This window comes from Parus major, chromosome 10 (assembly GCF_001522545.3).
Source record: "Parus major isolate Abel chromosome 10, Parus_major1.1, whole genome shotgun sequence".
In the NCBI taxonomy this organism is placed as follows: Eukaryota; Metazoa; Chordata; class Aves; order Passeriformes; family Paridae; genus Parus; species Parus major.
The window spans coordinates 16811190-16833945 of NC_031779.1; the positions used below are offsets into that span (position 1 = coordinate 16811190).

The 22756-nt window shown below is 37.5% G+C and overlaps 1 protein-coding gene across 8 annotated transcripts in view; it reads left to right on the forward strand.

The window, feature by feature from the left end:
* MEF2A (myocyte enhancer factor 2A) overlaps positions 1-22756 on the forward strand; it is an 81950-nt gene that overhangs the window by 21867 nt on the left and 37327 nt on the right. For 7 of the 8 annotated variants that reach the window (XM_015638751.3, XM_015638757.3, XM_015638754.3 and 4 more), the window contains exons 2-3: positions 12408-12605; positions 17061-17264. In XM_015638751.3, coding sequence (XP_015494237.1) covers positions 12552-12605; positions 17061-17264 — 258 coding nt within the window. In that variant the 5' untranslated portion in view covers positions 12408-12551. Of the gene's footprint in view, positions 1-9801; positions 9822-12407; positions 12606-17060; positions 17265-22756 lie in introns of those variants that run through there. The other variant, XM_033517018.1, reaches the window with a different exon arrangement.

Consider the following 22756-nt stretch of genomic DNA (forward strand, 5'->3'; position numbering starts at 1 on the left):
ATGATACTGGTAGATAAATGAAAATAATTTCTGTGTCTAAATAAGTTTGTCACTTCACATGAGGAGTTCAACACCAGCTTGATCTCCCTTCTCCCAGCTCATGGGTTGACTGAGGTATGTGAACTTACACATTGCACACTTTCAGCTACCAGGGCTACAGGCAGTATTCAGGTTTTATGGTGGAATGCAACTGCTCTCTTAACCACAATACACCTTGAAGAAGTGATTCACAACTAACTGCTTTGCATTTGCTTTGCAACTCAAATAAGGTTCCTAAGGGCTCTTAGCTAGGATTCTGTCAGGGATGAAGACAGCATGGATGGAAGGGATCCAGCTGTGTGTGTGAAATACGCACTGTTTTGTGGATGTTCCAAGCAGGTTTAAATTGTTGATGCATTATACCATAATTAAATGCTGAGATGTCCATTCTGTCTAATAGTGCAAAAGATCATGCAGTCTTCTCTTCTGACGTGGTTTCACAGCTGCTTCTTGGTGTTTCTGGCAGGTTTTTCATTTTTAATGCATAGTTGTGGGTCTGGAGCACCAGCTATAGTTATAGGTGGACCCTTGGTTATTGTTAGGTCTAGGGAGTCATTGCATCAGATACTACTTGACCAGCTAAGTGGTGAAGGGGAAGATGTCGCTCTTACACTTCCAAACAGCTCACATTTGCATCTGATGTTTCATGTCAAAGGTAAATGAATATACTTGTTTAAACATACGAGGTTTTCAGTAAGGGAAGTCTGTGATAGTCTGGAGCTTCTGCTTGAGATTCCTAGCTACTTAATGCAGCCCAGAAAACAGCCCAGCTGCCTTTCAAATACATTAAGAGCCACCTTCTGTGGTACCTTTCTTTTCTCAGTATTCCTTGCTCTTATTTGGCTCCTCAGTGATGTAATGCATTACTTGTGTAATAATTTATCAGAAGGCCTTTATATGTTTGTGTGGACCATTTAACTGGCTCTTGCTTGGGACCTTGATTAAAGTTTTTCTGACCCTTCACTTCTGTCAGCTGAATCTTCTAATTCACCTTTTTTGTGGCCCTCTTCATGCAAGATGTTTGTCAGGGTTTGTTGACAGGAAGAGAAATTGAAATATTTTTGAAGTTTTGAGGATTTCTGTTTTTAATACAATAATGGGAACAAATGGATGAGAATTCTCACTTCTTTTTATAGTAATGGAATATTTCACTCCAGAAGTTATTGAATCAGATATTTGAATACATGTTGCTATCTACCACTTGAATCACATAGCTTTGCTGTGAAGCAGTAATGTTACTTAAAGTCAAACAACTTAATTTTTCCATTTGCAGCAATTGGCAAGAAAGAGCAAATGGTAAAATCTAATTATTTCACCTGTCTTGCAGATAATAACAAGTCATAGAGTTTCTGTAGCATCCTGATTTTCAGCTTAGCAACTAAACCATATTAACTGACTGTGTGCGCTAGTTTCTTGCTAAGGACACAATAGTTTGGAAGTTAGTTTTAGAATTAGGTTTCTATTCAGAGAACACCTTATATTCAGAGACTAAGTCTTATCTAAAGAGTTAAAGTTCTATTATCAGTGTAGTTAAGTTGACATTTTTGCAAGAGAATCTAAGTGGCTGGGTTAATGATATAAGAGTACCCAGACTATTGGACATCACCTGCCAAAAATGAAAAATGTTCATATGCAGAAGCAGAATATATTTTGAATAATATTCTTGATAAAAATGAAGTTTACCACAGTAAGTTTAGGTGTTGGGGTATGGATCCTAATGTACAAAACTTCTGGTTTTAATGGCTTGCCCTGTACTTGATTAGGACAGTCTTAGCTCGTGATTGATCTTAAGAATATGGACATCCAAATGGAGAGCAGTAACACCGTTAAGATGAAGTGCACTTGTACTTGGATCAATAAAATGTTTTGGACTGTAAGGAATTTCATTCTAGGATGCTTTTAAAAGTGGCTGCTGACATTGGAGAGGTCATGAAAGTCAGACAGTTTCTTGCCTGTGGTGCCCAGCATCATTTTCCTCAGTTCCTTGATGCTGCCTAAGTTCTGCCTGTATGCAATCCTTTTGCAGATTATCACAGCTGAGGTGTAGCTGAGTGGATTCATCTCACTTGTATGTTATTTTATTATTTGCTACCTGTCTGCCTTGGATTCTGAAATGTTTAAATTACAAAGAAACTGTCTCCATGCATGTCTGGAGAGGACCTGCTCTGTGATCTGCTGTAGCTCCTCCGCCAGCAGCAATTGTGGTTTATTTTATTTAAATGTGATGGGCCTGTTTGCTTAAAACAGTGCAGAGATGGGAATAATCCTTTGAAATGTGGTTTTAATATCTGAGAAATACTAAGGATATAGTATATACTTAGTATAGCTTTATAAAAATTCTTATTTAGAAGTTTGAACTGGTGGTGTGTCTGAATTTTAAAAGCAGAAATTGATTTTTGAACAAAGGCTGTGGCAGCCACAGCGTAAGAAACTTGCCACTAATCTTTGTTAGAAACACGTAGGCGTCTTTATGGTTTGCTGAGTGTCTTTCTGAGGCATGCAGGCTGCTTGAAGCATTATGTTGTCGTGTCTGTCTGGTTTATAATTGTTGCACTTCAACAATATGACTGCATGCTGTCATTTAATCAGACATCGAATAAATTATCAAGAAAGCTTTCTGGATAATTGTTCAGTGATTTAAAGCTTCTTATAGATCATTGATGTGTGTTCTCTGTCATATTTCTTCTTGGGTTTTTTGTCCTGTTTCCTTTAAAAGTGGGGTGTGTGTCACATGGAATCCTCAGGAAGACTGGAAGTCTGTAGTTGGTAAGAAAGAGAAATGGTGTGGAGACTGCCTGTCACAGCAGGTAAAAAAAACCCTAACAAAAAGCCAACACAGATGGGAGTTGTGCAAGAAGCTTGGAGCCTGTGGCTTGTGCAGAGCATGAAGAAAAGCTGATCTATAACATCAGGAAGAGGCAGATAACTGAGGATGAGCCAAACCTTGGGAAGATGTTTCCCAAGTACAGAACAGGAGCGTAAAGTGCTCTGCGTCACAAAGCCACTGTTGACTGAAGCCAAACTTGGAAGCCAGAACCCATCTTGCAAGGGCACAATGTGCAAGGAAGAATCTTGTTTATAATCCTTCTATTTTCCATTTTCTCATCTACTCACATTTGTCCCTTGCTGAGAACTTCTATAAAATGTGGCATTGTTAGGGTTGAAGCCTGACTTGAGAAAGCTTTCTGTAGGATATAAGGTATAAGCAAAGCCACAGAAGGCTGTGGCTGCCTTTGTATCCCATTACATTCCTGAAGTCAGCTGTAAATATTTTTGATTGCCGTAACGTTTGTTCAGGAACATGTGTTGAAGTTGTTGGTCCTGCGGCTGTTTGTTGTATTACCTCAACAGTTTGTACTTTGCAGGCACAGGGGACAGATTCCCTCTTTGTAAATAGTAACAAAGAATTACTAGAAGTTTACTCACTAACTAGTGTTCAGACGTCACAGAGTTTTAGAACTCTTGCTGCAAATCCAAAGAATCAGTTGGCTGAAGTTCCAAATTGGTAAAATTTTCTACAATAAGGAAATTGTGTTAAATAAGATTACCTCATAATTTATGTTCTGGGCTTTTTTTCCAGTAGAAGACAGTAAAAGACACAAATGCCTTTTATTTACATCTTTCTTAGGGAGAAATTTGCTGTGTTTTTTTCTCTTGCCTTGGGAAAACTGTACCAGTTATACACCAGTCAGTTTGAATATACTGAGTGCAGACACTGCTTTACCTGACTGCAGAATTGCTGCTTTGGCATTTGCTACAAGGAAAGTGAAGTGCAGCCTGCAGAATTTGAATGCAATTTTAAAGGGAATATTTGAAGGATAAGAGTAATAGATCTCATAATACTGTCCTACAGTATGTGCTGTGTTCCAAGTATTTTTTCTGCCTGTCTTAATTTCTATAGATTTTGAATCTTATGTCACAATGCTGCTTGATTTAGCTCAATTGGCACCTTGTTTCATTTTGAACTGTGTGTAAAAGTAGTGCACTGTATTTGTGCTTTTCTGATGCTGCTTTTGTGTGTTTATTTTTTCTGCAAAATAATCTAGTGTGAGATGTGTTTATGGTAAATCAGAACATGTATAGATGGATATTTTTGTCTTGTTTTAGTTTATGAATGTTCTTTTCTTTGCATGTTGGTTATTGGCTGAGATTCTAAGTGGCTGTAAAATAGTGTTCCCCCTCCAAAACACGAACACAAAAAGCTTCAGTGCTCCTCAGGAAGGATAATCTACTTAAATCGTGTTCTCAGAGACAAAAGGAAGAACAGTGCTCTGTGCGGCTAAGGATTTCCATATAGAAATACCAGAAATCTGAATTTAAGTTTGCTTTGATATATTGTTGCTTATGTTTAAAATGCTCCTCTCACTGAATTCACCCTGGCATGACCATGTTAAAAAAAGGAACAGAGCAAACCTTTAAACTTAATTATCTACAAGGGGATGAAAGCGATTAGTGACCACATACAAAAAAAAAAAAAAAAAAAGTGATGCCGCTTGTCTAGAATTGCACAGAAATCTGACCAAGTAAATTTACGACTTTGCAGCTGAATTTTGTTCCAGGAACTGTGAAACATCTCTTGTTTCTGTAGAGCGAGTAGGTCTGGGGGATGGCCGTGCTCTGTGTGCTCTGCTGATTGCAGTAGAGATAAACAGAGATGTGACAAGTGGGGCAGAGCCATTGTGAGAACACCGAGATAATGAGCTACACCTTTGCCAGATGCATGTTGCTGTGCAAAATAAGATTATCTGTATTCTCTGATCTATTGATAAAGTTAAATTGAGATGGGAGAAGTAATGAGCCAGGGTAACAGTAATTAAAGTGTGAGTGTCACTGCTGTAACTGATGAAATATGAAGACTTCTGGAAAGAGATTTTGCAATGATAATATTTTTTCTTAAAGCCATGACTTAACGGTATGTTAAGTGTTATCTAAAGATGCATCAGTGAGCCTGAAGAAGATTAATGAAGTATTAACATGTTGCAAAACCAGAAAGTTCCATTCTCGTTGGTAAATGTATTAATAGGAAACTGAAGAGTACTATATATGTATTTTATTCTCTCTTATTGTAAGATGAAGAAAAGTATGAAAAATTAATATTTCAGTTGATCACACTATTAGTTGTTGTTTAGTTAATCACCAGTGCAATGTGAAGGTGTCTTGTTCAGCTGACTCTCACCCAATCAGTATTAAGCTGCCTTTAAAGAAAGGAATTTATTTTCCCTGCTGAGAACAGCAGCAAGGTTTTGGCGATCCCCATCCCAAGATGAATATAAAAAATACATTTCACAAGGTTTTGTCTGCTGTACAACGGATTGCTGTTTCGTGGCAGCTTTTTGTTGTGGGTCCAGTGGTGTATAATTTAAAGCCATCTCTGGCAGACATGTTCGTATCAGCATTTTGGAAGGTTCATCTGGTGGCTCCCTTCGTTTGAGCCCAGGAGGAGTTGTAATAACACAAATGTGGCTCTGTGCCATTTTTTGGTCACATGGTAGTTAAGTTCCACAGCCATTACAAATTCCTGATAAGAATGAGGCAAATGCTTTTGATCTGGAAAAACATTTAATGTGTTTTGTATGTATATTTTCTTTCAAGAAAGACACCTTTCTTCTGTGGCTTATAATGTACAGATACCTATGGGGTTAAAAGCTGGGTTTAAATGCTTTGAGTTGCACTTTGAGCTTGTCATTGTGAAAGCTGTCAAACATCAATTTTACGCTAATTAAATACCTGCAAATGTTCATTTGTTGTGGAGCAATCATATCCAAACTGAAGTTTAGATTTCTGCATCTAGTTCATAGATTTCCCAACAGCTCTAAATGGAAAAAAAGGGGAGAATTTATCTGATGGAAAGTTCTAAAATTGTGATCAAATTGACATAGTTGTAAAAGCTCTGGTTCATTCACTAGGAAATCAGTCCTTTTGGACTGAGCTTTTACATATCGGGGTTTGTTTTGTTAACAGTGTCCCGAATCATCTTTGTTTGTGGCTATTTTTGTATACCATGGAAAAGTCACTTCTTTCAACAAATTACATGATAAATTAGGAGCAAGTTTCTTGAGAAACTCTCTGGAGCATGTTTTCCAGACAGCTATTCAGTCATGCAGTTATTTTCTTAATCTGTTTGTAGAAGTCTGGCAGCAGAATTCTTGTGATTACTTAATATTTTATATTCTGCTTGTATCTAAAAATTGGATTTTAGTCCAGTATTGAAAGTTTAGTTCTTTTTCTGTGGTCTTTCTCCACTGTTAGCTCAGCAGATTCCAGATCTTACTTTCTGTGTTCTAATATATTTTTGAGAATGCAAGGATAAATTAGTTTTGAAAATACCAAAGTTATGGATGGGAGTAATAAAACAGAATTTAGTGTTACTTGAGAAGATGTAGTAAATCTGTATGCTTAAACAGGCAGTTTGATAATGGCTGCTTTGGTTCTAGGGAGTATAAATTATAAATGCTCAGAATAGGATGATAGAGGTTTTTTGGACTGAAGAATAGGCCAAGAGAAAGTGTTTAGGCGGAGTATTGAGTATTATTAAAAACTTGAACCATTTAATTGAAAGTAACTAGTCAGAGCAGAAATCCTGGCTGTCCCTGATCCTGGAGAAGACCACATTTGTCACATTGTCTAGGAGTGCTTGTGCTGTCATAGGTCATGCTGGTAGTTCTGGAAAACCAGTCCATCTGGTCAGGAAAATCTAACTTGGAAAAGTGCATTCTAGGAGTAATAAAACTTGTTTTTAAAACATGCATTTGAATCTTAGTTCATTTTTGATACCATTCAGATTTCTGTAGTTCTGTGTGCAAGAAAATGGAGTTCTTCCACTTCATTTTAGGCAGTACTGAGTGCATGGAGGAGAATGGCAGAAAGGGCCTTTTTGAGCAACAGGAGATTTAAGTAGCACTTGGAAGGTGCAGTTCTGCAGTAAGGATATTTTTTGAGAATATGTTATGATCTTTCCTAATACGCCTTCAAAACATAATTTGAAAAGCTCTCTCACAAACTAGGAGCTTAAAAATAGATTTGATGTTAGTGTGGAAGCTGAGGACCATGTTTGGTTGCAAAACTCCACAAATCTTAGAAGTACAGTTTATTTAAATTGTCTTGTACCAGAGATGTCCGTTGTTCTTCCCAGCTGAAAGAAACAAGTGTTTTATGATGCATAAAACCAGAATATCAATAAAGAATTGTTTATGGCTTCCTGTTTTTTTACGTTGTCCCACTTAAAAAAAAAAGAAGTAATTTTGGCTAAGAGTTGTATTATTGTTTTATAACAATGCTTGTGTATCACTTGGTAGCTAAGGACCTTGAAGTTGTGAGGCCACTCTCATTTACTGTGAAGCTCTGCTTGGATAGAGAAGAATGGCTTCTAAACTGAGGATGGAAAAAAGATTTATTTCCTAAGATTGTGGTGCAGCAAGTAGGGAGAGATAAATGACAGCATATACCCTTGTTTTGGAAGGGGAGCCATGTGATTGTTTAACAATTATATCTGACATTACTTACAGCAGTGTATGGTGACAGGGCTATGGAAATGTGGCTGGAGGAAACTGCTTTGGTACTGGTTTTCCACCCCTCTGCAAAAACCCCAGCAAGGATCTGAGTGTGTTCTCTGTTAAGTGCAGACATAAAGGTATGTAAAATCCTTTTGCTGGGGATTTTAATTTTCAAATTTAGCTTCCAGGTGGTAGCAATGAGCTTTGGAGCAGGGCTGGTGGAATGTCTAGAACACAGAGATGGTATCCTATGGTCCTAAACATGTGTCAGTGCAGTCATATCTGAGTGAATATATTTTGTATAATTAGTATGGGATTTAGGAAAAACAGTATTTGGAGTTGCATGCTTACTTTATATGGCTTGCATCGCTTTGAGGTTCTGAAGAAGAGAATGTTCTCTCTCACTTCTGGACAATGAAATGGAGTCTGAGAATCATGTTTGACCTTGCTCCACACAGCCCTTTAACCTTTAGATAAATTACTTTGGTGAAGACATTCTTTGAATCCATTTTTTTTTTCCCCCTTGCCACTTCTACTGAGCACCGTGGGACAGGGAGAGAGGACACTGACATTTGTCCATTATTAGTACTGTGGAAAAATGAGATAGCTGTGTTATCTGCCTTGTTGGTGGGCAACAGTCAACACGTGGTGGGGCTCATCTCCGTGTTGCTTTGAATGGAAATTTTTATGTTCTGCTGATGTGAGTGTGTAAAGTGTCAGAATAACCAGCAGCTGTGCAGTTCAGCCGTGATCAGTCTGTGCTCATCGGTTCTTGCTGAGGGGCCAAATCTACAAAAATATCTGCACAGGCTCCTTTAAGACTAGCAAAAGACCTAATAATCTTGGTTTAGTAAAAGTTACTCTCTGCTATTTAGTAAGCCATACCCAAGGCTTGTGTAAGATGCATCTCTGCAGATCTGTGTTTTCATGCAAATGATCTGACGTCAGGGTACTCATTCTTTTGTGTGCTTGCAGTAGATGAGCTGAGAGGAGACGGGGACTGTCAGATGTAACCTGTAACCATGGTGGTGAAATGGAAGTTTCAAGAAAACAGAGTCAGAGGGAAATAAAAGGAAATTAAATGGAAGGAGTATGAGTCTGACACAGTTTTTCCTAACCTGTTCTGCCAGGAGGCTTCCAGACCTTGTGCAGTTTTGCACAGATATAATGTGTTTCCACTGAACTCTTGAAAGAATCTTTCTAAATAGGTCAAATACAGTTTCCTTATTTTAAAGTTACATCTCAATAATCTGTGAAACTGAGAGCAATCTTGACAACAAACTCAGATGAGCTCCTGAAGATGTGCACTTGTGAGGGTATGTTTCTACATGTGCTTCTGCTTCTGTTGTTTGTCAGTAATTAGTGTGCTGTTTTCACATGTTTTGGGGAAGGGAATAAATCCAGAAAATTTGGATTCACTTACTTTTAAACAATAAAGGAGGCTATCATCTGGACAACTGCAAATACATTTTTTCTTGCCTTTATTGAAGGCTGACATTATTTTCTGTTTAAAGCTCATCATGAAGCATGTGGGATTTTTTCCTTCTTTTTTTCTTTTTATTCTAATTATTTTGTTTAATAGATGCCTGAAGGCCTTCTTTAAGACAAACTAATTTTTGCTTTGGTGTGCCCATGCAAATAATATGAAGCAGTTTTGGTGGCTGTGATTGGATTCTGTCACTTAAGAAGTAGAACTTTACCTTCATCAAGGTTACTACATGTTAGTTTCATATTTACTCTCATATGTGAATGTGGGTTGATCTTCATATGTATATCAGGAGGTTTTCCTTTATTTGAGAAAAAGTGTGTTGATAATCTAGATGAAATGGCTTTGTGAATTAAGAACTTCACCTAATATATGTTCATAATGCAACTATGATTTAGCAAAATGAAAACTTTGCTAGTTACAATTCTGATGGAACCCTATGTTGGACCTGGTGTTATATCTTATCTTACATAGTTTCATTGCTAGTCAGGATAGAAAATAAAACCACAACTGTGACACGATCAAGGATGAGTAAAAGGAAAAGTCATTCTTCTCATTAGAAATATAACATGCCTTTGTCAGTGGCAGTAACTTCCTATTGGGATGTTCTGAGCATGCATGAGAAGTGTCATTTTACTGCACAGTTTTCTCTGATTTTGCAGCTGTGTCAAGATCCTTTCTGCCCTGAGCTCAAGCCAAACCTGTTTGAATTCTGTGCTTTGAAAATCAGCTTGTGTGGGACTTCAGAATGCCAGGGATGCTGCATCCCAGAGCTGCCTTTGGAAAATGCGATTCCAAGCCAGGTTCTGGTGTCCATAGCAACCTGTGGGAGAGGGAGGAGAGCCTGGACCCGGGCTGGACACACATGCAAATAGGAATTGGGAATTTTTAAGTGATACAAGTATTGAATGTTGAAGAAAGTCAGACCTGAGAGGAAGCAGTGAACTGTCATAAATGGGAAATAGATTGAGGCTTTTATGCCTAATAGAGCATAAGCATTGTAAAAGACCTCAAATAACACCCCAAAGCTGTAACAAAATGTTGGTGAAAATTACTGTTTCCCATTTCCCTATGTGTGACAGTACACAGAGCAGATAACAGTGTTTCCCTGCTACTGTGCCTTCCATTAGCTCCTACAAAACATTTGTGCATTCTCTTACTCTGTGTTCTTTAATATATATATTGCATAATCTCACATCATATTTATCTTCCTCTCTCCCTCTTCTCTGGAGTTCCTTATTTTATTCACTGCATAGAGTTGCTTTTGAGTACGTGTCACAGGAGACAGAACAACTCCAGAAGTTCATGATTCAAAAATCACTTAATATGTGGTTTATATTTTCATTATTCTGTTTTTATTATTTATATTTTATTATTCTATATATTCCTGTGTTCTTTCTTGATGATGCTAGTGGTATCTGCTAGTAACCACAGATAAAGTGCTGCACCATATCTTTGGCCTGGCCATTTCTGTGTACTGGTGATGATGGGGGGTGCTTTTAAAGGCAGAGGAAAGACTCTGGTAATTCTGCATTCTGAGAGCTATTTCAATAATACATGGTAGGTTTAAAAAATAAAGCCACACATGAAGGAGAAGACAAATTTTAAGAGCTGGTTAGAGATCCTCTCATTAGATATGTTCAAAGGATGCAACCAGATTTTTCCAGAACTAAATTTAATGTGTGATCATAGCACGAGCTGAGAATTTTTTTTAAACAAAAGTGGGATAAATCGATATGCCAACTGTTGTTTCCCTGGAAGATATTCCTTGTGTGCTGTTGGTTTATAGAGGCTGGTTCATCTGGTCTTCACTGGCTGTTAATTACCTTCTTAGAAGCACCTTGTAAGAAATCCTTTTTCATTAAGAAAACAAAAGCAGTACAGTGTTGATGGTTGTTTTCAAATGTTTTGCTTTATAGACAGTGTTTAGTGCATATCCTTTAGACCATCATTCTGGACATAGTGGACATCATACTGTGAAAGTGTTGATTTGATTTTAAATTTCATGAAATAGTATTTCTAAATACTTTCTGGCATTTTATGATGTTTTTCTAAAGCAGTCCTTTGTTGCTGTCAGGTAGATAGAAAATGACATCCCTTCATTTTGTGATGTTCTTCCACCTCTGTTTTTTTTCTCCCAAGAACATCATGTCTGTTTCCTCGGTGTAAATTGAATGTATTGTGAAGTGTAGCCTGTGACTAATCACCTCTTGCTGTCTCTGCTCATTAACTGTCTGATGGTGATGTGGTTGCACCACTTTCTACACATGGCCTCAAGGATATGGCATGGTGACACCCAGATTAAAATATGCAAAGCTTGACTTCAGAAGATGTTTTGGGTTGGGAAGTTAGAGAGGTTATCAGCTAATATTTGGGCTGGTTTTACCCTTTTGAATGAGTATTAGGTATAAGATAAATAGGTATTAGGTATAAGATAAATGTATCTATTTCATGTTTATGCATTCCTAGTATACCCTTTATGTTCTAGAAGCCATTTAATTTAAATTGTTCTCCAGTTTTCTTCAACTAGTGTTATCCTGCAATTCAAACAGCATGCTTGGAATATGGCTTAGCAATTTCTGAAGTGAAAATACATTTGAAGTTTGTTAAGTACCAGGTAGTTCAGTGCAGATTTAAATGCAGTGGTACACTGGCTTTTCAAGTTTCCTGCACATTATCTTGGTGAACGGTGTAACAATGAAACAGGCACTGGGCTGTGAATGGGTATTGGCAGATGTGGCACTTACAGGTTATTGGAGAGAGAGGAATTGTGTCAGGTCTCAGCTCTTCGTTGGTGTCTTGGTAATCATGAAGTTTTGTTGCAAAACTGTTTGCTATGGTCGCTTTTAACTAGAGAGATTCCCTCTTTCCTTTTCCCTCTTGTTTCCTAATGGAATCCCAAGAAGTGGCTGACAAAACGAGATGCAATTTGGCTTAGGAACAGAAACTTGATATTCTCAAGACTTTGTTTTGGTTTTTTTTGGTGATGATTTTACAAGACGAAACAAGCAACACAAAATGTTTCTTTATAAGGTTTCCTAAAATACGGAATGGAGTTTACCAAAACTTGTAAATGTGTGAAACCTCAGATTACTGAAGACCTAAAGCTTAGAGTGATAAGCACCATCCCTTTGACAATTGAATTTTAAAGCCATTCAGTTGGAAGTATGTGAAATTATTGGCCATTTTAAGTCTGTAGTTTGTAGGTAGAATGCAGCAAACCAGTTGGAGTTTAATTGGAAGAGAGTGTGTAGTATAATACTTTACTAGTCAAAACACTAGATTTCTCTCTGAAATTTCATGATGTAAGTGGTTTTTTAGCTCTATGGGTTTTTAATGATACTTCCTTTTTAGTAATTTATACATTAATATTTTCAATTTCTTTTTAGGTGCTTATAAGAAGAAGTAGGAGCTGTTTCTCAAGCTGAAGACAAAGTAAAAGAAAACTGTATCATGTGTTAGAACACTGAAGAGGGACATTTCTTGGATTAGTTTTTTTCTGGATTGCTAAGCAAAAGAAAGAAGAGGCAAAAATGGGGAGAAAGAAAATACAGATCACAAGAATAATGGATGAACGGAATAGGCAGGTGAGAAACAAGTCTGCATGAACAGGTCCATCAGTAATCTTAAAAATTCATGGAAAGTTTGAATGCATTCATCCTAATTCACTGTTCTAAAGCTGAGCTTTGTCTTCATATATCCACAGATGCCCTTGCCAGAATCTGAATAAGAAATCTCAATGATTTTATGACTGTTTGAGGGAAAAATGTTATTTATAAGTAATAACTCTTACTACTTAAAGTTTAAAATTGCTGTTCCTATATAAATGATACCCTGCTTTTCAATAGACACATGACTTGGTCTGATAACTACTAGGAACACTTACTACAGGAGACAGAGAAAGGATGAGAAATTCAGGAAGGATCTAGTAAGGGTATTTTCTGTCTGTAGCACTTGGACAGAGGAGTTTGAGGTAGCTGTGGGCAGTTATCGACAGTGCTTTGGATACAGTAACAAATTCTGTTAACATTCTATTTAAAAGCATCGATTATATTTCTTGTAAGAGCTGTTTGTCACAACAGTCTTCAAAAACTGTCAGAAGGGAAGAGGGCTCAAAATTAATGTTCTGGGGAAAGCTGCTCACTTGGCTGCTTGTACCCTAACAGAGGGGTGCCCTGTGAAGTTGAAAACTACCAAAAGTTGTTGACTCTTGCAGTAATGGTTCCTCTTAATTTCTAAATTGATGCATGAGATGCAAAATTAAATTTTAATTGGATACTGAAATACATAGTGGGATAACTGGAAGTTACCATTTTTAAGGGAAATTATTACAGGAAGAACTTAAGGTTTTTAAGAACAGTGCTGGTGGCTGAGGCCGAAGGTGCCACTGAGCCGACATCTTTTGTCCAGTGATGGTCATGAGCAAATACGTGTGGGCTGGAGATGCACATGTTACACGACCCTGTAATCCTCTTCCAGCTTTTAACTATTCTTAGCTCAGGGATTTCCTGAGCTGGATGTGGTTTCCGTATATTTAGCAACCATTAATGGATTTTTTTTGTTTGTTTTCCCCACCCCCCACCAGTGAAGTTGTTCAGTTATCCTTTGAGCCCTTATAACGTTGCAGCATTTACATCTTTTGTCTAGAATTTCCTATAGTTCTATTGCCTGTTGTTTCAAGGAACACCATTTTATTTACCCTTTGTCATGGTTTTGCCAGTTATTTAGCTCTTGTTTGGAAGAGGCAGCAGTGACTCCCATTCTCAAGTCTGTCCACATTTGCTTATTTTCTCTTAAGTTTTTTCAGGTTATAGCTGCCCTGCTTGCTTAGTTGCTTTAATACAGAATTTGTTCCACACGTGTTGCTCCTTTTCCCTGAAGCTTCTGGAGTATTGCTCCGTTACTTTTGATGGCCAGGGGACTCAGAATTCAGGATGCAGACAAAATACGGACTTATATAGTGGTGTACTGTGTTTTGTTCTGTTCCCTTCCTGCTGTTTGATTTCCTTTTTCAACTTCTGAACAGCAGCTTGACGTTAGAGTAGTGTCAGAATTCCATGGAACTCTCTTGCTGCTGACACATCAGCTCAGAGCCCATTGTTTTGTTGGTGAAATCAAGATTGTTTTTCTCCTTGTATCACTTTAAAGCAATGTAAACTCTGAGAAGTCTATATATAGCAAGAAAAGTATTATTGGAGTTTGGGAGAAAGCCAAGTATTGTGTTTGAACAGCTTTAATCACCCAGTGACTTTATGTTTGATGTAGATAAATGTCTTAAGTACACGTAGTAAAAGTAGATGAATTAATGACTTCAGTTCTTTTCGAATCTTGCTCTACAATTTAAAGCACATGAAAGAGGTGGAAATTGATCCCACTTAGTCCTTTTTTTTAATGAATCTGGATTAAATTGGGCAACCTTGGTTTTGTCCTGCTTGAGAAACAAATAGTGTTGCACTTCTACCCTGACTTTGGTGAGGTGTTTTCTTTTTTGCAGGAGGAATTGTTTTTTCTTTTGTATCCCCATCCCATTGTTCAGATTGAAACAATGGAGAGGAAGAGAATCAGTGCATTTCTATAAAATTTTTAGTCCACTTACACCACTGCTGTAACTTAAGCAAAATAGGGAGATTTTTTTTCTAGTTTTGTTTCTGGCTGGTTCTTGGCTAGCACCTTTTTGAGCTATTTAGTGTGACAAGGAAGAGGATTTAAGCTCTGTCCTGAAAGTAGAATTAGGCTTGCCTTCTCCTTTTTCTGTGGAAACTCAGATGAAAACACACTGCATCTTCTTTTTAACAGGTTTTAGAGAGATTACTTAGTTTTTGTTAGTAGAATCTTACCTTTTATATGTAGAGGGATTGATGACCACTGTTGTCCTGTGGTTTTGATAGCCAGGATATAGAATTTTAACATATTAGAATGCCCTGATGCACTGGACATTTATAAGGTATTTGCTTTGAGATTTTTTTCATTGATCCAGTGCCCTGATGCACTGGACATTTATAAGGTATTTGCTTTGAGATTTTTTTCATTGACCCAGATATGGAGTGCATTCAGTGTTTGTTTTGAACAAAAGTTGTAGTTCAGTTGTGTCCTGTCAGTTTTTCTATGGCATGTATGGCTGGTGAGTAGATCACTCATGGACATGCCTATGATGTCCTGATTGGATGTTTAGTTTGAGGTTTAGATTTATTTTTTTTTGAAAATGCAAGTAGAATGGGACAGAGCTTTGCCTGCAAAGCAAGTTCATATAACTTGCGTGGGAAGAAAAACTACTGTTTTTCAGAAGCATCTTATTTCTGATGGGATTGTATGTGAGCTCAAAACAGAATATATAGACCATTCCTCGGGGGGATTATGATTGTCATGAGACTGTCATTGTATTATTAATTAAGCAGCTTTATCTGCTTGAATGAGCTGTAGGACATTTATCTTCATTAAGCTGAAGAGAATCCAGTGCAGTAAATTAGATATCAAAGGAGCTCAATCTTGCTGCCTTTGCTGTCTCCTCCTCACCCATTTTCTTGTTAAGAAATATTAAAATAGTGCTGGGGATATGATTTACCTGCAATAAAGACACATCTTTTTAGGGTTTGATGTCCTAAATGGAAGGGGAAAAAAAGAGAGAAATTTACAGAATTAAGCCTGCTTTTGGGTTCTGAAATGAAAACTGAGTTTCAAATAATATATGTGCATTGAAGTAATGTGGTAGAGGGGTTTGTGCTAAGCACTGTCCAAGCACCATGTGAGAAATTGATGCCAGCTGAGAATCTCACAAGTGAAGCTGCCTTACAAGAGGTGAGAGAGATAAAATTCCTGTAAAGAAATGAAGAGCTCTTGTCCAGGATCCTACTGGTCCTCAGTGGCAGGAAACCTTCATTCTTTAGTCTGAGGACTTCTCCAGGTGACACAGCACACACACATCTAGTTTATGATGCCTTTTTCCTGACAAACACTGAACAGTAGTACCTCTCTATACTTGCTCATACTCAGATAATAACCTTTTAAGCGTCAGAACAACAACAGCTGCATCTGTGTATCCTTTGAGACTGTTACTGTGGTTGGGAAGAATAGGATATATTTTCTATTATTAATGATATTAAAAAAGTAATATGTGTGAGATAATGAGGAGAAAAAAGCCTTCAGGTGTGTATATACAGAAGTTTCCCATCCATTTTCCCAAAAACTTGATGTACAGCTTGGTAATTAAACTGCAGAAACCCAGAAAACAGGTTTGATTGTTTCTGGTGTCTTCATTCCTCTGTTGCAAAAGCTCATTGACTGTTGTCTGTGGGGCATGTGGATCACTCACCTGTCACAGCTCATGCTTGGAGTTGTAATGGGGGGGTGTCAAATGCATTGACACTCTGCTGTCTTGTGAAAGGAATAATTTTTTAAACTTTTTTTTTTTGTCGTGACTGATGATAACCTTCATAACTGTTTCCTCCTTCCCTGATGGGCCAATGCTCCTCTGTGATGGTCTGTAATGGATTTGCTTCCCCTCAGCAGTTCTAACTGGACAGAATAGTTGTTTCCAAGTCGCAGAAAACAAGTAAAATTACAAGATGAGAAGATTATTAGATGATTTAATAGCAACAAAATAGCAATATTTCTTATCTTTGCGTAATTAGAAATCATAGTGCATAATAGCAGTGTTGCTTCCATTGATTGTTCTGTTTTCTTTGATTTTATTATAATTAAGGTTGTAAGTACCACAGAAGAAGTTGTGATACCTGGAATGTCAGTCTGTTGAATAGAGGAAATAAAGCTAAATTATCCTATTCTAACTAAAACTCTAAAATTTAACTCTCCTTAGTAGTTATTTACCAGTGGAAGTGTTGGGTGTGTGTAATTTTTTAACTTAGTCTGACAGAGAATATTGGGCCCTAAAATTGGCACCAGATATTACAGGCAGTTCTTGTGTTAAGCTGGATATGACAGTAGGAGTAAATGGTGGCTCAGTCGGTGAGCCTTGATTATTTTCCTTGAAACCCTTGTCATGTGTTTTAAAAAAAATAAATTAATCATTATTCTTTCTTCTCTAGGTCACCTTTACAAAGAGGAAGTTTGGATTAATGAAGAAGGCCTATGAGTTGAGTGTGCTCTGTGACTGTGAAATAGCACTCATCATTTTTAACAGCTCTAACAAACTCTTTCAGTATGCCAGCACTGACATGGACAAAGTTCTACTAAAATACACAGAATACAACGAGCCCCATGAAAGCAGAACCAACTCAGATATTGTTGAGGTAACAATTTGAAAAGATACGTCAGTCTTCTTATCTCCTTAATAATTAAAATATAGAGCAATGTAAAGTATTTTTAAATATTTTAACCAAAAGTTTTAAAGTTATTTAAAAGCATTTAATGAGATGTAAACTACTGCTTTTAGTCTGGTTTCTTTAAGGCAATAACTTATCTTTACAGCCATGTTGTTTTCCCATCTGCCCTCCACCCCCTGCCAGTTCCTGGGAAACATGTTTGATTTCAGTCACATTTGGCAATGGAAATAGAGGTGTGAAAAATGGTTGTTTTTCTGGGGAAGGAGGGGGAGAAATGTTCAAGGTTTTAATGGGGAGAAAAAATTGACTGAGTGGGAGAGGAAGGGCAAAAGAGTACCCTCAGCCTAACAGACAATTATAGTTGGCCCTTTTTCTCCTCTGAAGTAGTAGCCATTTTACCAGTCATATCTTGAAAATGGATCAAATCAACCACCACCTCTGCTGCTCCTTGTTCAGCCCAAACATAAAAAACCCAAAAAACAAAAAAAAGAGAAACTGTGGATTAAACAAACTTAAACTTGTTGTCCAGTGACTGTCAATTAAAATAGCAGCAGAACGACTGCAGTTTCTGCAGTAATAGAATAATATGAATATATTTACTCCAAGGTATTGGTTTCATCTACTTTTATAATGCTTGAGCTTTAAATAGAAACTCTTTTCAGTACATAATTTCTAAATTAGGTGCAGTAGAATTCAAGGATTTTCTTGGCAATTGGAGCCTTGATGTACTGTAACTGCATTTCAGAGCATGTCTCCAGTAGTCCTGTAAATAGACCAAAACAGGTGGCTGACTTAAGGGTTTAATTTAAATTCTGAAGTTGTCTTCTGAACAAATGCCTTGCTTTTTAGGAATGATTTCAGAATAATGATTAGCCTTGAATAGCTGAAGAGCCTATTGCCAAGGGGATCTGAGTACAGGGATGGTACTAGCTGATCTTGTACATGAGTGTGCAAGCAAAAAATCAGATTGACAAAACTGAGATACAGAGAAATGCTTTATATTTCTTTCTGAGAAAATTCTCTGCTAATTTGTCAACTGTCTTTTATGATCAGAAAAAAACCCTCCTCAACTTCTGTCTTCAGCATTGAGTTCTAAAGAGAGGGATAATACAAGCCATGAGGAGTTGAAGGCTTAGTCACTGGATTAGCATAAATAAGGGATAGCCACTGGAGAGGAAGGGAAAACCTAATTCCTGCAGAATGAGCTTTTGATTGTGACAGACATGGGTTTGAGACAGGGATACAAGCTCAGCTGGGTTTTGTTCTGCATGCAGGGCCTCTTTGTGTTGTGACTCATGGTAATGGTGCTTCTTCACATCACGAGGACTAAGGACTTCTTCCAGAATAATTCTATGCAAGGCCATTTTTTTGGCTGCTTCTTGTTGGTGGGTTTTTTAACCAGGGTCAAGTGTTTGACCCCTGATAAGTACATTAAAAGTGCACTTAGCACCCGAGGGCAAATGTGCTCTAAGGGAACATGCAAGGACTCATCTGCAGATTCTTTCTAGTTTTCTTCTCTAGATTTAATGTTTTATGCTAGTGTGGAATTTGGGACTTTATTCCCATTTTTCAAATATAGTGTAATTTAGGAATGTATCCTCCTATCTCTTCAGATAGCCCTGTGTGCTCTTTAGCCTGGTTGTGAAATATTTTCGGGTTTTTTCTTTCTGGATTGATGGATGCTTGGAGTGTGATAGATGTTTAGTAACACCACCAGCATTTTGGAAACATGCTGAAAGAACAATGTAAAATGGCTTCTCTTCATTGTAATGACACTGAAATTGTATTTTAACAAATGAAAATTACTGCAGAAAAGCACCTGAAAGCTGTCAAATTCATACTAAACTGAATTATATTAAGTAATTCCATTTTATGGAGTTATAGGTGATGTATATATAGATCTTAATTTAGTAATTCACTTATCTCCTTGAATGTGACAAACGGCATTTATGGTGACATAGGCTCACTGTGGAGCTATTCTGTACCCACTGTGGTCCTGATGTGCATGACAGGAGGGTGGGTTTTCTTGGGCTAGAAGGAAAGGTCATTCCACACAGCTCAGAAGCTGGGTAAGGGATGAAACAAATCTGCTACTACTTATTTCCAATACTGGGTAGATGGCTATGTTGTAAATGATTAAGTGAAGTCGATGAGACATCTTCCCCTTGTAGTTGTCTCCTGCTCAGTTTTGGCATAGGAATTGCTTTCATATGCCCAGAGCTTAGTGTCTTCTGTTGCTGCTGGAATGTTTGTGAAAACATAGTGGGAGGGAGAGCACTGGCATCTTAAATGAATATTAGAAATTTTTTTTTGATGCATGCACTTAGGTCTTTCACTGAACATGTTATTGTAGATAGGAATGACCTGTTGCTGTCCTATACCTGTTCCTCTATGAGATTACTGGAGTGTAAGGTAGTGCTCTTGCACAGCATAGATGGACCATATAGATGTATTGAAAAGAGTGAGATTTTCATTCAGTGTGTGCTTTGAATTCTTGAAATACTGGGATTGTGTATTGGGTTTTACAAACCCATAAATGGCACGGTTGCAGATTGTTACCTTGAAGTGCTGTCTGTGATTTGAAGGACTTGCTGTAGGTGTTAAAGCATTTGATGCTTTAATATTTGTGGACTTTCTTTCTGTAACAGATTATTCTTGACAAGTAATTATTTTTTCCTGAAGAAAGAAGTATTTCTGCAGAGTAAAATGGGAAGGATTTCAGGTTTTATCAGGATTTTGTATCCATATGGTCAACAAAATCTTTTAATGTATAAAAGACAATACGAGACCTTGAGCATTCATTGTTTTTAAATCCAAAAGAAAAGAGGGAGATGAACAGGCACTTGTATATTTTCTTTAGTGCAGGATGTTAAGATTATTGTAGGTTATTTACAGTAGAAGATACCACTTCCATTTTGGGTCCTTCTGCCCCTCAAGAAAGCCTCCAAAAGCAGCATTTGCACCATTGTTCCCTCTCCCCCAGCCTCACTTGTCCTGGGAGTCAAGGGCTGAAGATGCCTCTTCCTGCCTGTTTAGCTGTTTTTATCTTTTTCCCATGTTTTAATTTTCCTTGACTGATACAGTAAACCAGGGTTTATTTCACCTACACTAGGCTATGGTGGGTTTTTCTTGTTCCTCATCTCACCTCATCAGACTGAGGTGATTTGATTTTTAGGAGCCTGTGTAAAATGTGACCTACTTTCCCAGTTGGCATCTGTGCCCAGGAGAATTCCGGGTGGGTGTCAGTTAATGAGCCTCTCCTGTGCTCTGCAGTTTAATGCTGTTTTCAGTGTAGTGTAATGTGCTGAATAAGGCTTAGGTTATACCCCAGATATTGACAGCTGTCCTTGAAATAGGTAATGATCTGTAATAAAGATTGTAACTAGAAAGTACAAAAAAAAACCAACTCTCTTAAACTATGGCACATAATTATTGCAGTCATACTCATACTTGTGGAAGGACTGCTGGTGTAAATTCCAGCAAGTGATTTGGATGTTTGTATTAAATATCTTATCATGGGAATTGGTGACTGTAATGGGGAGCAGCATTTGTGATGGCTTGGTGTGAGAGTGGTTTTGTCATGGTTCAGACAAAGCAGGTAAATGACCCTGCTGCTGCTTTCAGCAGGGTCGACAAGCCAGTTTAATCTTCTGCTGTAATCAGCTGTTTTCTTGCATTAAAATACATTTCCTCTCTGCCTTTTCACAAAATTTTAATAGAGCTGTTACAGGAGCAGTGCACGTTCTGTAGTCAGGAACATCTCTGGGATCAGAGATGGGATTGTTGGCTTCTGGCTCCGAGTGAGCACGGAGAGCTCAGCTGCACGTGGAGAGCCTGCAGCAGGAAGAAGCAGATGCATCTCCCCAGCCAGATGGAGCATATGCCAAGAGACAAGTGTAACAGTGTGGGGAGCATAAACAGAAAAGTTGGTGTTGAAACACTGTGTTTATAAACCAAAAGCTCTCTGGTTTTGTTTTTCATCCAGCTTTCTCCACCTCCCAGCATTGCTTCTTTTCCAGGCTGGGAATAACCAATGTGTATTTTGTTGTTGGTGTGTAGTAGTTTGTTTTGGTAGCACTTGAATTGGTTCATTGCTTCCTTTTTTTTTTAAATTTGGGTTGACTTCGTATAAAAATGAAGATCTGGGAATTGTATCTAAATATATTCTTGGATGCACACATACAAAATTAGATGAGAATGACCTTCAGTTAATTGATCTTATTTCCTTCCTTGGTGGATACCTGGTGTATCCAATCTAGAAAAGGATTTGCAAAGCAATTCGGGCTTCCATATTTTGCTGTTCAAAGCTCAGAAAAAGTAAGATGGTGGAAACTGGGTCAAATTCTTAAAAAATAGTTATTTCTTTGAAATGTTTTATAACACAAGCTACACCGTAAGTTTTAAAATTTATTTTTAAGAAGAAAATGCCCTGCAACCAAGAAAATGAAAACTGATGCTGAATGTAGGTGACTAAAATCTTCAAATTTTCATGAAATATCAGCACAGCTTTACAGGACTGTGAGGCAGCACCAGGAATGCTGATGAGTAAATACACAGTGGAGTTTGGAGGGAGGCTGACACTGATGTGTTAACATTGTTTTGCATTCCTGCGTATTTGATTGATGGAGAACTGCCAGAAGTGAGCAAGACCTGAGGGGAATAAAGAAAGAGAAAAAAAGAAGCTTTGGGCTGATAGAAGAACATGTAATGGTTGTAGTATTATGTATTTTTGTAGTTCAAACCACTTGATTTGGTCTCTAAACACCGTGGGAATAAGTGGTGCACGTTTAAAAGAAGGAAGAAGCTTAAAAATTATTTCAGTGAAGGAGGAAAAAGACTTGGTAATCTGCCCATGATGCTGAGAAAATGTAGGCATTATTGGGCTTGATTTGCTAAATGATTATGTAAATGTAATTATACTGCATATAACATTTCAAATAATTTGAGATGGCACACAAATACCTTTGAGACATTTTAAGGAGGTGATTGAGGAGGATTTATGTATGGTTAAGGACTAAAATTTTCTTTTAGCTTACCTTAAAAAGAGGGAAAGTGCTTTAAAACTGAAGTGGTCTGGAATGAGTCATCAAAAGCTTTTTTATATATCTATACACACACATGTATATTTTTATGTGTCTGTGTATATCGGTTTGAATCTTATTTTTTTTCCTAGTAGAAGCGTTTGCTATAAACCTGACTTACAAGCAGGTTACTCATAGGGGTTTTAGTTGCCACTCTTGGTTTAGGAAAAAACAACTGCCTTGAAAAATTTAAAATGTGGTCAAGGTAGCAAATATTTATTTTCAGTATTATGGCAGAAGACAACTGTGTGTTTTGTGCTGAACAGAACAGTTGCCACTCATGATGGTGTCTTTGTCTATTATTTCTCTCCCCTACACTTTTCCTTTGTGGTTTGGGAGATTAAATTCTACACTTAATTCCCACGATAATTTTTTTGA